Genomic DNA, 17991 nt, shown 5'->3' with positions numbered 1-17991 from the left:
GTGCGGGCCCTGTGATCCGAAAAGCAGGAGAGACCGAGAGGACCTGCTGTCTCTGTCCGCGCCCCCAACTTACTCACTCCCTGCAACACTGCCTGTCCCCCCAGCCCACCCATGCTCCCCTGTTTGTCTGGAATGCGGTTTCTGCATCAGGTTATGCACTGATGCAACAATGCAGGGGCCAAATGGACCAAAACAAAGCTGACAGATAAACACTAGAATAGAGAGAGAGAGAGAAAGGGGGGAAGGGAAGGAAAGGGGGAAAACAGAAGAAGATAACGCCAAATATGAAAGCTTGTGGTGACAGGATGGAAACTGAATTCTCCAAATTCGGTTCAGGTCTAACATAAGATGCTTACAGCTTCATATCACCCTTCATTAAATGTTAAAATACGGTCAGGGCCTGACAATGACGATGTCATTTCCAAACCCCCCCTGCTTTGGAGGTTAACCCCGAGAAGGGGCGCTGGGGAGCAATCTTCATTAGCGAGCTGATAGCAGCTATCACTGATCTCAGTTTGGAGGCTATCACATGCACTTCTGCCTTTCTAAGAGGAACTGCATGACATCCAAGCCGACTCCGTTAACATCCATTAACAGAATAATGGCAGACTCTTGTTATTCTTAAACCCACTGACATCACATATCATGCACAGGTTAGAAACAGCTAACTGCATTGCTAAGTTGAACAGGAGAATGGAGAGCCTCAAAGACATCTAGTCATCCTCGGAATCCACTCGGAGCACCACCAAACCTAAAAAGCCCGCCTTCTCGTCAGCACGAATCACTGCCTAGCGCCTCATCACCCAGTAGTGTCGCTAATGAGGATAATTACACAGTAGAGGCTGGACTGGCCTTGGGGGAGCAGCCAGGACGTCCTGGCCTGACGGCGCCCATGTGACAGTAGCCAGCAGACATAAATAGCAGAGGTCAGAGAACACCGAGCACTTCTGAGGCAGCCTGCTGATTCCCGTTTCGCGACAGATAACTGTACCCAGAGAATGAGGTGCAATAAAACACCTTCCAGGTCTCTCCGCTGTCTCGCGCGAAGGCTCAAGGGTAGTGATGTGAGATAAAGATCTGGAATTAGGGACCAGGACCTTCATCCTGGACAGAGGGAAGACCACTAACTAAAACTGCGGTTATACTGGTTATACTTCGGTTTAGGCTTGGACCAGTTTAGTTATAATGTTATGTCTACAGTGCAAAAACAGAAATAAAAATCTACATCTAAACCTTTGTGCAAGGGCTACTTTGTGCAAAGGTCTACGTATTTTCCGTACTGAGCTATAAAACTACGCTAAATGTATACCACTGGGATGCTGTTATGTTTACGGAGTCAAGCTAAAAGCACACGGTAGGTCAAATGATTCTGTAACCCAACTACTGGCGTAATGGGCCACTTGCTGGCAAGTTCCATGTTTGTGGACACGGTCTGTGGCTTCCGGCTCCGAGCTCTCAGCTTGAACGCTCGCCATCTTCGACAGATCGACTCGGAATGGCTGGTGCACCTGCTTAGTGCTCGGTCAGACCAGGTTCTCTGTGCGAGTGCCGGCGTCACTTTGTTAGAGAGCTACGGTTTCGCCTTGGGCCCGGGAGCCTACAGTCAGAGAACACAGAACGAGCAGCCTGCAGCCATCAATCACGTCCCTCCGTGGAGAGCGCTTCTTACACGGAGGCGTGAGCACGCAGACATGGGGGCCCAACGCCTGCATGCTCGTCCTGAAACTGAGCCTCCATCGGAGGTGAGCGGGGTCCAGCTCACACTACCCTCTGCCAGCGTCTGCCTCAGCGCCAGGCCTGTACTCCCCATAGTGACCCCGCCTATGACCCCCCCCCCCCAGGCCCCCCGAGTCAGAGGTGCACCTCTTGGACCTCGACCGAGCGGGATTGTTATCCCTGGCAACAACAACAAAATAAAATAAATCTTGCGGCTGACAAAGATTCGGAAAGACAGATGGTAGCACATGTGGGCATATTGCAAAAAAAAAAAAAAAAGTAAAACTGTAAATAAAAATCTTGGCCAACATGAAATGTTAAACAGCAACAGGAGCGTGGGTACTGTCATAAAGAAAACTGCCAAGTGAGGGTGCGGGGGGGTGGGGGTGCAGGAGTCAAAAAATGACGCGCATAATCCCACAAGTACACATCTGTAAAGCTCATGACTCAGTCATGCAGAACACGCCGATTTTCTAAAAGAGCATGATGCAGCAGCTAGAATAGAATTCGTCAGTCATACATCTATGCATACACAGATCATTCATACATCTATATATACACAGATCAGTCATCCATGCATACACAGATCAGTCATATGTCTATACAAACACAGATCAGTCATATGTCTATACAAACACAGATCAGTCATATGTCTATACAAACACAGATCATTCATACACATACACAGATCAGTCATACGTCTATGCATACACAGATCATTCATACATCTATTCATACATAGATCAGCCATAAATACGGCTTCAATAAGCAATATGGCTACTAATATGGCCAATAATATACTAATATGGCTATTAAAATGGACAATTTATATATTCTTTTTTATTTTATTAGCATCGATTATTTTTACTATTTTACTATTGCTGTTTTACTTTAATTTTCTTTACATATTTCTATTACTATTACTAGAGAGACAGCTCACATTTCACAGTCTGCATCTACCGCTGTCGGCCGTACTGTTGTGCATTTGATAAATAAACTTGGATTCGGCCTGGTACTTTCCGTGGCTCTCCCAGTGCGACTTCTCTGCATCTGAGAGCAGCTCCTACAGCCCTCTGGATCGGAAGGAATCCAGCGCAGATCTCTGTCATTCCCACTCGGCCCCTGTCTTACTCAGAGCCCAACATGACTCAGAATGGGCCGGAAAGACACGCCGCAATTCCCCAATCAAAAAAGGAACATTAAGGCATCAGTTACAAAATAAAAAGACCGGATGATGCGATTATCCACATCCACAAACACCTGCTCTGCTCCAAAACTTGCCAACAGTACAACTAGCAGATTTCAGAACCCTGGGTCCTTAGAAACCTCACCATGCTGAAAATGAGGAGCAGAAAGAGAGAGAAACATTGCCAGGGGGCTGGCAGTAAGAGCCCTGGCCCGTCAAAGAAGATCTGTAGGTGCCGTTGCTGTGCTGTAGCACCTTTTAGGTGAGCGGCCCATGGGGAGATTATACAGTCTGTTTAATCTACACGGCAGAGAGACAAAACTACGTGGGCCGCTCGAACTCGGAGCGTGTCTGCCTGAGATACCATTCGTCTAATTCCACTGCTCCGCCTCCGTCTCCATCTTTTATTTGAGACGGAGAGAGAAGCAGAGGAAGAGAGAGCGGGAGACGGAGGAAGCAGTCGAGTGGGTGATGAATAGGGACGCATTACTGATGTGGCCCTGTGGTATAAGCAGGTCAGTCTTTAATTCTGTTAGTCAGTGTTTGCTGTTGTTTCCCGCCAACTGTGGCACAATATCATGTTGATGCAGCAGAAAATTACAAAAACAAAGAGGAGAGCGACAGCGGCGCTCGCATCACCGAGACGCGCAGTCTGCGCGCCTGAGTCACTGCATGAGCATCTGCAGATGGGGGACGACGTGCTGATTCACATCAGCTGGCAACAGAACAGAACAACTGTCTTTTCAGCTGCCCCATCATGGGGCGCAGACACATGTACAGGCGAGAGCAGGCATTGGGCGGGGGGCACAGTACTGGGTCAGCCAACATGCAGCAACCTGCGGGGGGGGGGGTCAAGGGCCTTGCCCAGGAGCCCAACAGTGGCATCAGTCTGCCGGCCCTGGGATTTGAACCAGCAACATTCTGATCATAGGTACATAGTCCTAACTCACTGAGACAAACCACCGAGGAAGAGGAGGATTCAGGATCAGGAGATGGTTAAATTATGTGCCCTTGCGTGGGTGGGGGCCCATGAGGGTCAGTGGGGGGGGGGGTGTGGCATTTTCAGCAGAATATGTTCTGACCTGATTATTGTTTCAGACACAATGACCATCCTTTTACTGGGTGATATGATGGGATGGTTATGGCGCCTCTAACGCCTTTAGTCTTCCTGCCCATGTGTGGCTGCCACCTCTTTGCCTGGCGCCATTTGAAGACCCCCCAGGAGATGCTGTGGCCCGGTTCGGGGGCAGAACCTCAGCGATTCTGAGCCGCTGGGAGCTGTAGTCTTCTGCAAGGGATGTGTCACTTGGATGGAGGCTTATTTTAGTATCGGTAATCGTTCTTTCCCACTTAAACGTTGCCTGAAAATATTTAAATAAGGAAATTAATTAAATGAATGAAGCAGGCATTCTTGTAGCCAGTGATGAAAGATAAAGGAATGATTTTACATTCTTATTGAACTTTGACTAAAGTGTGTTATTCCCCGAAAATTAATGTTACGCATGAAGAAATATATATATTTTTGTAAATGACTAATGCATAATGAATTGTTTTAGCAGTAATATCTTTATTCAAGTCTTTGTTTGTCTTATCTATATACTGCTTGCATTTAGCCTCTGTCTGTATCTGAAAGGGCTTAACTTTTTAATGTATGTGAAAATAGCATATTTTTGAAACAGGAATCTGAAACACAGGCCCTATAGGTATCAGAAATACATTTTAATTAGTATCCAATTTACACCTGCAAATCCAGATGAGGCAAATTATTATATAATTTATGACTTCAAAAAAGCAATTAAGAAGTGAGACTTGGGAAAATCAGCATACCCCTTGGCTCTTGAGTACCTGTAATTAATTGTGGGGAGGTATGTGACTCAGCGAGTTCGAGTGCCTGTGATAGGAAGGTTGCCGGTTCAAATCCCAGGGTTGATGGAGTGACATCACCATTAGGGCCCTGAGCGAGGCCCTTAATCCCCAGTTGCTCCAGGGACCATGTGACTCTGCTTCCTTAACTTTAAGTCACTTTGGGTAAAAGCGAATAAACGAGTGAATGTGCAACTGATTTCCAATCATCTTGCGCCACGATTCTCCTCGGCCAGTAGGGGGCATCGTTTTGAGAGAGTTACATAGAGGGCATATTTTGTTTCTTCCTGCTTAGCTCCACAATACAATGGCAGAGCATGCTTTCACATCTGCCGAAGAGAACCTCTAGCGCCTCCCTCTGGAAGGAGTGTCTCACTACACCAAATCACTGACAGAGCACAAGCGCAGGAAAGAAGGCTGTGGCCCATGGTAAAGTGGGAGATGGCAATCTATTTCATAATACACCTAGTGTCACGAATACATGAGAAAGAATAGGAGGAGTGTGCCCACTCCTGATGCAGGCCCGAATGTCAGCCTGGTGACTCTAACAGAAGCTGTCGCTGTGGTGTCAGGGGCTGCCAGTGTGGGATGTTTGTGATGCCGACGAGATGGAGAGTGTAGAGGTCTTACAGAGACAGCGCGGTCTCTGTCTGTCTCTCTGTGTCTCAGTCTCTGTCTGTCTCTCTGTGTCTCAGTCTCTCTCTGTCTCTCTGTGTCTCAGTCTCTCTCTGTCTGTCTCTCTATGTCTCAGTCTCTCTCTGTCTCCATCTCAATCTCTCTATGTCTCAGTCTCTCTCTGTCTGTCTCTCTGTGTCTCAGTCTCTGTCTGTCTCTCTGTGTCTCAGTCTCTCTCTGTCTGTCTCTCTGTGTCTCAGTCTCTCTCTGTCTGTCTCTCTATGTCTCAGTCTCTCTCTGTCTCCATCTCAATCTCTCTATGTCTCAGTCTCTCTCTGTCTCCATCTCAATCTCTCTCTGTCTCTCTATGTCTCAATCTCTGTCTGTCTCTCTATGTCTCAATCTCTCTCTGTCTCTCTATGTCTCAATCTCTCTCTGTCTCTCTATGTCTCAATCTCTCTCTGTCTGTCTCTCTATGTCTCAGTCTCTCTCTGTCTCCATCTCAATCTCTCTCTGTCTGTCTATGTCTCAGTCTCTCTCTGTCTGTCTCTCTATGTCTCAGTCTCTCTCTGTCTCGCTATGTCTCAGTCTCTCTCTGTCTCTCTATGTCTCAGTCTCTCTCTGTCTGTCTCGCTATGTCTCAGTCTCTCTCTGTCTCCATCTCAATCTCTCTCTGTCTGTCCCTCTTAGTCTCTCTGTCTATTTATCAGTCTCTGTCCCTCTCCCTCATCACTACTACCATCCTTTGCAGCGCCGAATCAAGATGAAAAACACAGGCAGCAGTGACAAGCCGAGCTCCTGCTATGAATGTCTCTTTCTTTGTGGGCCTGTTTGTGTACATGTGTCTGTGTGTCTGTCTCTGCTCGCATTTCAAACCCTCTCCCACATAGGGCTGCATAATGGCGCCTTTTTATGTCGCCTGCAGTAATTAAATCATCCACGCAGGGGCGTAGGAGAGATTTTTGAAGTGGGAGGAGGAGGAAGACCAAACAGAGAGCAAAAGGTTTCAATTTCTAAGCTTATCGAGCCAGGCTTGTGGTGGCATTTAGCGTGATTTGGGCTAATGATTTAATACACAAAACATTCTGATGGACACTGACCAACATACATACACTGTTACAAAGTTGTCTACTATGGAGCTGCCAATCATCCACGACAGATAGTCTGCTCTACAAGGTGCTGTTAGAATAAGCTTACTGAGCCCCAGTTTACTGTAATGTTACACATTATGTGAGGACACATTGATAGATTTATTACTTTATTCTAATAGACATAATTTCATTTTAGGTCAAGCTTAGATGAAGTTGTTAGTTTTGTTACAGTAACCTAAATTGGCTTATGTGAGATTTGGGAAGAATTATGCAGATAATTGTGTTTAACATAGTCGTGGTATAGTTTAAAAATAAATAAATTTGAAAAAATCTAAATTGTAAGATGTCTTATTTCCTCCAAAGACACATAACCTAAAATTGAAGGACACTTTTTTCCTTGGGTCTCAGGAGGATATAGAATTTATATTTAATCACATTGCTTGTTATTTGAAGGAATGGTGTGATAGGTCTTTGTCGTTTCTTTGGACTGTATTTTTGTTCTATAACGAACCATTTCGGTCCGTGTGACCAACACTGGATCCGGCACAATTTAAGGCAGCTCAATTGTCAACTTACTCTGGACTCAAACCCGCAACGGCGGAATACAAACAAAATGCTGTACGTCAGCATAAATGTGGCAAGTATAGATGTTTTTGAGTAAAATGTTACAGCTTGTGACATTCAGCGCTTCACGTGTCCTTCAGTAGGTCAGTAGGTAAACTTTGTGTATGTGAAGAGAACTGCGTGCACTTCACCGTGTCGAAATAAAAATGGAGGAAAAAGAGACCTAATAGTAGTGAACACGTGTACAGAACGGGGATACAAGCGTGTGATTGGACTCGAATCTGCAGCGATAACTGAGTAGTCGGAGATAGTCCACACAGTTGGATACAATCACATATTCAGATATCCAACTTAAGGATGCTACTTATCAAAATGTTTAGTAGGGGGAGGGGGGTCCCTGTGAAACGGGGGGGAGACCGGACCCCCTGGCATCTCTACCCCTGCTCTCTTGTGCTTTGGTGTAAGACATGTCAGAGCAAACAGCTATTTTTTAAAAGGACGTCATTTCAAAGAGATCTTGGTGGTGAGTCATGGGAGAAACGTACACGTGTGTGTGTGGGCTGCAGACAGGTTGGATACCAGAAAATCGCTCCCTGTCTGCTACTGGACCGGTGACGCGTGAGCCACTCCACCCCACCCCCCCAAAACCCCACCGCTTTCATTGTCTGTAGACAGCCGAAGCCCTACCTAATGACCCGGCTGCCAAAGCGACAGCAAGCCGGGGGTAGGCGCTCAGGTGGGCCCCCACCCCGCCGTAAACGACAGCGCCGCACGTGATCCATTAGCCGACAGGGCCTCTCCTGCGGTCTCGCCCAGATCCGCGAGCTGCTGAATCCCTAACTTCCCACCGTACATTTTACTCATTCTGGGGGGGGGTTACGCTCCGGAGCAGCAGAGCCGGCAAACGAAGCAGTGCGGCATTAGCATCGCTGTCCTAATGCCACGGTGCGAGGGCATAGCTGCCCGGCGGCAGAGTGCTCAGCGCAGATACCATAACGTTACAGCACTGCACGGCGGTAAATCAGTGCAGGGCCAGCGTTTGGCCTGGGAGGGCTATTCCTGCAGCTATGGATAACACATACAGCAACCTTGCTGACCGAAGAGTCCCGGAGCCACAGGCGAGGACCTGCATCTTACCCACCGCTCTGCCCACCTGACGTCCTCCACAGCACCCCTCTCTAACACGGTTACCCTCCCTAAATTTGTCCCTCCTCCCCTAACCAGCTGCGGAACTAAGACATTTTTTTTTAGGCGGAGCTAAAATCTATACAGAGGGGCCACCCTTATCATTAGCCAATGAAATGCTTTGAATGGGTGAGTGACAGGGGAGGGGTGCTCTAGGGGCCAATCAGCTTTCAGCTGGGGCCAGTGTCCCTGTGGCCCCGCCCCCGTATACACTCTTGGCCCTAATGTACAACAGAACGTCTCGCCCGACCGGAGCTCCAGCTTCCGCTTCCCGCACTGGCCCGAGACATCCGTCATGGCAGGGCCCCCCTAAGCCAGTGGCACAGTTAGTGGGCCGCCTCTGGCTGCTAGCCACCATAATACCCATTTCCGGAAGGTTTTATATAAGAAAAATGTCATGGAAAGAGGATAATAAAAAAGGTAAATCCTACAGTATGATAGCAGCTACTGAATATAGCAGAAAATTCCATTTCTAGTGAGTGACCTTTGCTTGCCGGTGAATCTTTTATCATTATCGACTGTTAGGCTGCTTCAGCATTATGGCTGACCCTCAGAGCTTACTGCAAACGCTGCAGCACTGAATTATATTTGGACTGGGAGAAAGTGTGAGAAATTATATGTGGTTCTGTGTCAGGAAGCACAGGAGTATAAATGTTAATTGTTAAACGACTGGCTGATGAGAGATGGCAGCTGAACATGAAGACAAACGATAACTGGATGAGGCTCGGCCTGCGCCAGGTGGGTGGCTTCACCTCATTGGTTAATCCCTCTGAACACTGGAAAAGGTGTTTCTGCATTGTTCTACGTCACCCCAAAGCTGGAGAGTGTGTGTGTGTGTGTCTATGTGTGTGTGTGTGTGTGCATTAACTGTTTGCATTAACAGAAGGCTGCCGAACCAGTTGCCAGATTGATTTCACTGTTGGGCCGTGACCCCCGGCGGCTCCAGTGATTGTCTGGTCTTGCTATCTCAAATGTTGCTATGTTGCTTTGGATAAAAGTGTCTGCTAAATCAGTTGATGCCAATTGTACATGTCAAGCTAATTTTTGTGTCATAAGGTCACGTGACTTGTTGCATAACTGTATTATTTAAAGCAAGTCAGTATGTGTTCATGTAAGTGTGTGTTTGTGTGTGACTTTCTATCCTCTGTCACATGTGAAAGCCATAAACTGCGGAATGCATCTGAGCAAGGGGGGGGGGGTCATAAGGAGGGGTGTTTTAAAGACAGATATCATTTAGGTTTCTATTAATGAAGTTTTACTGGTTTGTATTAAATCATTTGTAAGTAATTCATAATCTTTCTGACTGGTCATCACTGCATTCTTAATGATCCAAAATCAATCTAGACAGCCCCCCCCCCCCCCAGTGGTCCCAACCCATCCTGCAGCCTACAGTGCATACTGCACACGTTTAAGTGTGCAGGTGGCTCTGAGCATGCAGAACAGAGATGTGCGCCTGAGCACGATGTGTGTGTCACGGCCCCCACCCCCATCATTAATGGTTAAACATCCTGTTCCCATGCGGAGCCTTTTCATTGATATTCAGCTGCCAGCTCGCTAACACAACAGCAGATCCAGGATTGGGGGGGGGGGGCTCCAGAGCAGCCGCCCAGCTGTTCAGCTCCCGCATTAAAATCCAGCACCCTGGCAGAGGCACAGATGCATCCTGAAGGTTTAATGCCATGCAGCTGGCAGGCGGCCGGGACGGCCTGAATACAAAAGGCTAAATCGGCCTGTTTGGTATAACCGAGCCCAAGGCATCAGAGAGGCTGCACGGGACTGTCCTCAGACACACACACACACACACACGCATACACACACACAGACACACACACATACGCACTCATACAAGCACACATGCTCACTGACACAGACACACATGCACACATATGCATTTATACAGACACACATGCTCACTCACACACACACAAACAGGCAGGCAGGAGCACGAGTAAAAGCAGCCTTCAAGGCCCAGGAAATATCAATATCCACGGCCACCTTCACTTATCTGTAAGACAAATTAAGAAGCGAAAAGCTAAAATGAAAATCATTAATAATAATATTGTTTTCTGTGTTATAATGTTATAATTACTGCTTTAGAGTCTCGGTGAAAATATGGATTTTAAGGTGACAGCAGAAAAAAGCCATTCATCCATTCCAAGAGAAATTGTTGCTAGTTGCTTTGTGGACGGCAGAATAGAAAAGTAAAACTCTGGAGTGAATAGCGTAGGGGTGGGGTGGGGTGGGGTGGGGGGGGGGGGTAGTTATCAGTGAAAAAAAGAGGGGGAAAAAAGCACAGAATGGGCGGTACAGGTTACAGGGCCATAGCAGGTTGGGAAACATTTATCTATGTGAGGATAGAGAGAGAAACGCCTTATCGCGCACTTAATGCGTAACAAAAAGCTGAATCCTCCCTATCTCCGACTGCTTCAAGAGAATCCATTTTTTAATTCTAAGAAATTTAATTGGAGCACATCAGTAATCTGCGGATGGGACACTGCATCCTTTAAGAAAGCCTTTGCAGAAGCTGGCGCTCAGGTTGGGTGAGAAGTTAAACCCCATTTTTTCCCCTAAAATTCCAGCTGATTTATTTCCCCATGCTATGTACGATGCTTTATACAAGATGTCGGCCAGTTGTCATTCTGTTTGCTAACATCAAAAACACACACGGCACCAAGGACGCTACCGAGTATGTCTGAGAGGCTGAACTGTTATGCACCGTCTTTGTCCATCCATCCCGGCTCTGAAACACAGACATACAATGCAGACAGGCAGACTGGCACTGTATTACCCAGGGAGACTGGCACTGTAGTAGCCAGACAGACAGGCAGACTGGCACTGTATTACCCAGGCAGACTGGCACTGTGGCTACTACAGTGCCTATCTGTCTTGGTACTACAGTGCCTGTCTGTCTGGGTACTAGACAGACAGGCACTGTAGTAGCCAGACAGACAGGCAGACTGGCACTGTATTACCCAGGCAGACTGGCACTGTAGTACCCAGGCACACAGGCAGACTGGCACTGTATTACCCAGGCAGACTGGCACTGTAGTAGCCAGACAGACAGGCAGACTGGCACTGTATTACCCAGGCAGACTGGCACTGTAGTACCCAGGCACACAGGCAGACTGGCACTGTGGCTACTACAGTGCCTGTCTGTCTTGGTACTACAGTGCCTGTCTGTCTGGGTACTAGACAGACAGGCACTGTAGTAGCCAGACAGACAGGCAGACTGGCACTGTATTACCCAGGCAGACTGGCACTGTAGTACCCAGGCACACTGGCACTGTAGTACTCAGGCACACAGGCAGACTGGCACTGTTGTACCCAGACAGACAGGCAGACTGGCACTGTATTACCCAGGCAGACTGGCACTGTAGTACCCAGGCACACAGGCAGACTGGCACTGTAGTACCCAGACAGACAGGCACTGTAGTAGCCAGACAGACTGGCACTGTAGTACCCAGACAGACTGGCACTGTAGTACCCAGACAGACAGGCAGACTGGCACTGTAGTACCCAGACAGACAGGCAGACTGGCACTGTATTACCCAGGCAGACTGGCACTGTAGTACCCAGGCACACAGACAGACTGGCACTGTAGTACCCAGACAGACAGGCAGACTGGCACTGTAGTACCCAGGCACACAGGCACTGTAGTACCCAGACAGACAGACTGGCACTGTATTACCCAGGCAGACTGGCACTGTAGTAGCCAAACACACAGGCACTGTAGTACCCAGGCAGACTGGCACTGTAGTAGCCAGACAGACAGGCAGACTGGCACTGTAGTACCCAGACAGACAGGCAGACTGGCACTGTAGTACCCAGACAGACAGGCAGACTGGCACTGTAGTACCCAGGCAGACTGGCACTGTAGTAGCCAGACAGACAGGCAGACTGGCACTGTAGTACCCAGGCACACAGGCAGACTGGCACTGTAGTACCCAGACAGACAGGCAGACTGGCACTGTATTACCCAGGCAGACTGGCACGGTAGTACCCAGACAGACAGGCAGACTGGCACTGTATTACCCAGGCACACAGGCAGACTGGCACTGTAGTACCCAGGCACACAGGCAATGTAGTACCCAGACAGACTGGCATTGTAGTTCCTATGCAGACTGGCAGTAGAAGATACAGCACCTATCGGGTTCCCACTAAGGCACTGATGTTTTTGGGCTTGCAGAGGTAACATGCACTATTCTCGCAGTAGCGGGGCTCTTCTCCTCAGACTGGCAGAGAGATGCCGGTAAAGCAAACCCCAGCCCTGATGAGCTAATGCCGTAAGCCTCTGTGCATTTTCCTATGACTGACGCAAAGCTGATTCATAGCTCTGCTGCAGCCGAATGTGCATAGAGCACCACTGTGGGAGCCTCTGAGCTGCACGGTTTGCGACGGGAAATCCCCGATCAGCCTGCCGACGCACACTAGTGTCTCCCTTCCCAAACTCACCTTTGATTTGAACAGCTTAAACACACAAATGATCATAAATTTAAATGTCTAAGAGAAGCAATTTAGTTTTGCCATCTAAACAAAGAACTGAAACAGCCGTTCTTGGCCATGGTTTTCAAATATAAAGTTTATAGTGTTAAAGTCGGATCCTCAACCACTGCACCACCTAGTGGCTGCATCAACAAGTTTCGGGTATTAAACTCAAGTGGCAGTTGAAGGGGCCTTCCTGCAGAGTACAAAAATAGCATAGCATGCCACAGCTAATGCTACTGAGTTCAAAGACACCGGCTACATTTAAACAGGTCAAACTGCACCATGTGGTACGTTTAGGTGTGTGTGCGTATGTGTGAAAAGAGTGCGTCTCATGAGGTGAGGCTGCTTGAAGACTTACAAGTTGCTGTAATCCCAGACCACACAGTGAGGCTCAGATGTACCCTGTGGAGAGGGGAAAAAAAAAACAGAGTTATAGCTCAGAGAAAAAGGAAAAAGAAGGAGAAGGCAAAGGAGGCGAAGGGCTGCCATTTGTCATCGTGCCGGGGTCTCTCCTCACACCTGAACTCTTCACTTTGAAACCAAACTAGTTCCACAAAATCCTGATATACCTCAACCCCAACCCAGGAAATCTGCACCATCCTGTCTGTTTACGACGCAGGTGTGAGCGATGCAATGAGTCAAAGGAAGGGGGCACCGTGCTGGAGACACCTTTCCATCTGCTCAGCGAGGACCCCACGCACTCTGCCGCCCACGCCCCGGGCCGCGTTCCGCTACAAATCCATGTCCGCGACCCGCTTCTGATTCCGTGCCGGCTGACGGCTGCTCGGGGGCCGGAGCCGGCGTGTGCAGCCAGCCGCCGCTATGGCTGCCTCGCACAGCGCGCTGTTGACACCGACTCGCCGCCGATTAGCCCATCGACCGGCCCCGGGACTTAGCATGCATTGTCGCGCTGAAGCTGTGACTTCAGATGCCAGATCGAGCCGACGGTGTCCTTCAGCTCCTCTCGGCAAACTTGGGGACCACTGAGTCGCCAAATAAAACAGGACCCCCGATCTGGGAAGGCCAAGCTGAAATTCTGCTGTCGAGTAGAGAAGCAAAGAATCACAACCTCATAAATCTAGCCATGTGGTCATGTGACTCGTATCTGGCCAATTTCTACAATTAATAGCCTTGCCGATGTATCGTTCTGCAGTACATGCGCATGCACATGCATCTATACACTCGGCCATATTGACTGTCCCTTTGGCAGGGGCTCACACACACGCAGGCAGTCAAGCGGCCAGGCTCCACTGCGTGTGATTTACGGAGGTCTTCCATACTGGCTCTGGCCTGTCTGCCTGATAGAGGAGGGAGGAGAAACACAGGAGCGCAGAAGGATGTGCTGAATGGTCCGGCGGGAGAGCTGTAAATAACGGGCAAGCGCGGCCCGGCGAGGGCAGAGGACGCCCCTAAACGCTGTTATCTATCCATTTTATATTACATATCATATATCATCAACATGTATAATATGCAAGTCCATTCCTGAGGCTTGATGCAGCAAACATCAAACGACTTGCATATGTCATTAAGAAGCACTGCACCAGCTAGTGTCCTGTCAGACATGAGGAGAGGCTGTCAGACTGAAGGGGGGGGGGGAGGGGGGCATAGCGGCATCCTTTACATCGACGTGTCTGTTTGTGTTCAGCCATCTGCCAATCCGCCATATGGCCCAGTGCCGCCAATCCTCCTGCATCACTTTTTCGGGTGACATCGTCTCCCAGGTGACACACTGCCGGCGTCAATCTTATTAGCTTATTCCAACCAAGTTAATAAGTGATGAAATATTAAAAAAGCAGCCAATGAGAGGCATCTTTAGAGAGTTGCTTTTTTTCTCTCTCCTTTTTAGCCAGGAAGGGTTTTTAGGAAGTAGAAGTGGCCCCCTCACATCACATGACCAGGGAAAGGTCAGAGGTCAGAGGCGTGGCGATGATTCATTAATACGTGGAAAGTCAGAAACCATTCCTAAAGTTGCTTTGTTTTTCTCGTGCCAGATGAAATGTTTCAGGAAAGATTTTAGCAAGTGTGCAGTACATACTGTGGCCAAAATCCTGCCAGAAACCAATGGCTATGAAACGATTACAAAAAACGCGACATGGGAACAAAATAAACCCTGAGTAATATATCAGAGACAAAAAACAGGCAGCTGAAATGCAACACATCCATGTGCCCCCAACAGGAATTCCTCAGGTGCAGGGCGGGGGCTGATGGCTGCTCTGTGCTCCGGCCCATTCTGGCCCAGGTGGACCTTCAGCAGCTGTCTGCACAGAGGGTGCAGTGGTCCCCCAAACATCTGCTGCTGTGGCACCTCCGTGGCGCCGGGCGTCGCTTTGGTGGCCAAGGTCATCATATCCCAGCTGCCGCTTTGCAATTATCCTCAAGCCCACTCCACCGCGCAGCTCGGGAGCCATGTGTGTCTACAGCATGTGTAAATACATCCCATACAAGCCGATGGCACAGCACACGGCACAGTGGGTCCCGCTAAGAGGCGTCCAAGGGGGGTGCCGGGCTAAAATTTATTGGGGAGGAGATGCCAGAGGTAAAATTTGCCAAGCTGGGGAGCAGGGGGATTTTGTTGAGCTGGGGGGGGGGGGGGGAATTGTATGAAATTAATTTCTATTACATAATCAGCTCAAATCACCAATTTTTCTATGCCCTAAGCATCACTTCCTGCTACACCCCCCAGTCGCTGGTGTAGTCTTGGTGCAATGCTGTAACTCATCTTTACACCAGCGATAGATCACGGTAATAGTTGAAGTTAATTTTGTTTGGGACTAAACTACAAGGCTGTAACTAATGGAGAAAAAATACATTTTAACTGAAATTGACCCCAGAGTTTGACAACAACCGTCTAGGCAAATGTCGTAACAGTGGGCAGTGTGTGACTGCCCATCATGCGATACCTGATTGCCAGTGACCACCAATATTACAGGCAGAATGCTGTTCTGATCCTTGGGTACCAACCCCCCCCCCCAACCAGCACACATATCCTGGGTGGTCTGAATTAGTTTGAACGGACACCAGCACATGCTCATATGGGACGTTACCTTGGCCGAAAGTGGATCCGTTTGATCGGGAGACAAATTAGTGATGGAACAAATCAGGTGTTGAAAACCTGGGGACGGGATTACCGTGTGCCATCAGCTACTGCCTGGCTAATTTAATGATCAACAAACCCATAGTTAGGGTTGCCACCATCGTCCTGTATAATATGGGATGCAGCATGTTCCAGTATGGAAAATAGCCTCGCTTGTGAAATAGTCAGTGAATGGCCAATCATAGCAGTCTCTCTTTCTCTCTGTCTCCCACACACACACACACACACACACACACACACTACTTATTTTAAAAGCCTTATTTGTCAAATGGTCAGCCAACCAATAGCATGTGGATAAAATTAGTCAGTGACTCGCCAATCACATTGGCCCTAACCACTTTGTCTTTTAAAAGCCTCATTTGTCAAATGGTCAGCCATCCTATAGGATGTGAATAAAACTAGTCAGTGAATGGCCAATCACAGCAGTCCCACACACTCTGCGTTTTAAAAGCCTCATTTGTCAAATGGTTAACCAACCTATAGGATGTGGATAAAAGAAGTCAATGCCTGACCACTCATAGCAGTCCCACCCACTATGTTTTTAAAAGACTCATTCATCAAATTACCACTAGCATTGATCTGGGATGAGCTAGCCTACTTTTAGTTAGAGTTGTAGACAGCCAAAGTACTCTGTGGTACGACATTTGAGCAACATTAGATGAGATAAGCGTTGAGAGCTGCACTGCACACGCATCAGCCTACCCAGGACTTATGGCCGCTCTGTCATGGTTTTCTGCCCGAAGGGACACCTTGTCCGGCAGAGGATGGAAAATATTGAATTTTGGTTTTCTGGCACACTGAAGGGGTACACCCATGTTCTCTGATATTAGACCTATCAAAGATCCAGCAAACACTGTTGCAAAGTTACCAATCTAATTTTTAAAATATATGGATGGTGAGAAGCTCATGTTTCTTGGACTTCCGTTTGATCGCGTAGCCCTTAGGACATGCAGAACATGGGGCTTAGGAGGAGTTACTGTGTGGGCAGCCGTAGCTGTGCATGACTCAGCCTTCTTTTATTACATCAGAGCTTCAGGAACCAGCACAGGAACAAACTATGATTGCAACTGTTAGGCAACGCAGTGCGTGGAATGAAGCCCAGACGTTTGATCTGTGTTGCGTGACGGAAGACTTACGTTGAGCAGCGGTGACAGCTCAACCACCACCATGGGCTCGGTGGGCTTGGGGAGTGGCCGGACCGTCACTGTCAGGATCTTGGAATTGATGACGAGGGGACTCCTGAAAAAGGAAAGGGGAATAAAGAAGGGATGAATCAGAACGATGGCAACTGGCCGGAGCCAGGTCAGGCAGCTGCAGGGCAGCGACGGTCCTAGGGAGACTGAGCGTTGGCTCCCATAGTCTCCTAATTAACGAGACAAAAAGACTAAGTATGCTGAAATGATGCCCTCTTCCCTAAGTCCTGTAAATATTTAGCAGGCACAGTAGCAATCAGACAAGCTGTGGAGAAATGATCTGAATAAGGCTCACTTTGTTTGGCAAAGGAGCGGCATATGGTAGACGCCGGAAAAAACAGAGGTACAACACTGGGTTTTTCCGTTGTTGTGGGTTCGCATCAGTTTAGGTCGAATGACGCAAACCCCTCGGCTGAAGGTGCCACTGACCTCTCATGCGTCGACGCAAGGAAGGTAAAGTACAACAAAAATAAGAGCAGCTCGATGCTACAATGGAAGAGGGAAACCCGGCCAGGAAACCAGGCTTGTTTTACTTATATATTGATGCTGAATGCTGGGCAAGAGCAACAGAGAAAGCGAGAGAGCGAGGAGAGTGAGAGAAGGAGAGGGAAGAGAGTGAGAGAGAGAGATGCGTGACCCGAGATAGATGGTGCTCTTTCGAAGCGTGCACCTGCCGGCAGTAAAGGCCAGCACTGTGTGAGGAAAGACCTCGGTGTCTTAGAGGACAGCGCTCTTTCGAAGTGGATGGATATTCAAGTTTTGGCACCTCCACTCTGGAAAGCAAGCCCTCGGCCTCCAGCCCACTGGCAGAGTCAGCGCATCACGATGAGTCGGCAAAGACTCCAAGGGTAGGGTGGCGGAGTGGGTGGGATCCCGGAAAAAAAAAAAACCTACGGGATTTTGGATTACTGACTCTAAAGAGCTCAGGAGTGGGCGGGCCTTGAGGCAGACGTCCAGGACGAATCCCTCCCCTTCCCCATGCACACAAGGGAAACGGAT

The 17991-nt window shown here is 48.5% G+C and overlaps 1 protein-coding gene across 12 annotated transcripts in view; it reads right to left on the bottom strand.

Annotated features, from left to right (window-relative positions):
- Positions 1–17991, bottom strand: part of adgrb2 (adhesion G protein-coupled receptor B2) — a 211889-nt gene that overhangs the window by 56695 nt on the left and 137203 nt on the right. For all 12 annotated transcript variants that reach the window (XR_002840637.2, XM_072705364.1, XM_023832061.2 and 9 more), the window contains 2 exons: positions 16936–17038; positions 13064–13107 (listed from right to left, as the gene is read on the bottom strand). Coding sequence is in view for 11 of the 12 variants with exons in the window: in XM_072705364.1 (XP_072561465.1) it covers positions 13064–13107; positions 16936–17038 (147 nt within the window). In the remaining variant the exon portion in view is untranslated. The remainder of the gene's footprint in view (positions 1–13063; positions 13108–16935; positions 17039–17991) is intronic.

The sequence above is a fragment of the Paramormyrops kingsleyae genome, chromosome 23, assembly GCF_048594095.1.
Source record: "Paramormyrops kingsleyae isolate MSU_618 chromosome 23, PKINGS_0.4, whole genome shotgun sequence".
In the NCBI taxonomy this organism is placed as follows: Eukaryota; Metazoa; Chordata; class Actinopteri; order Osteoglossiformes; family Mormyridae; genus Paramormyrops; species Paramormyrops kingsleyae.
This window is presented reverse-complemented; position numbering and strand designations above follow the sequence as displayed.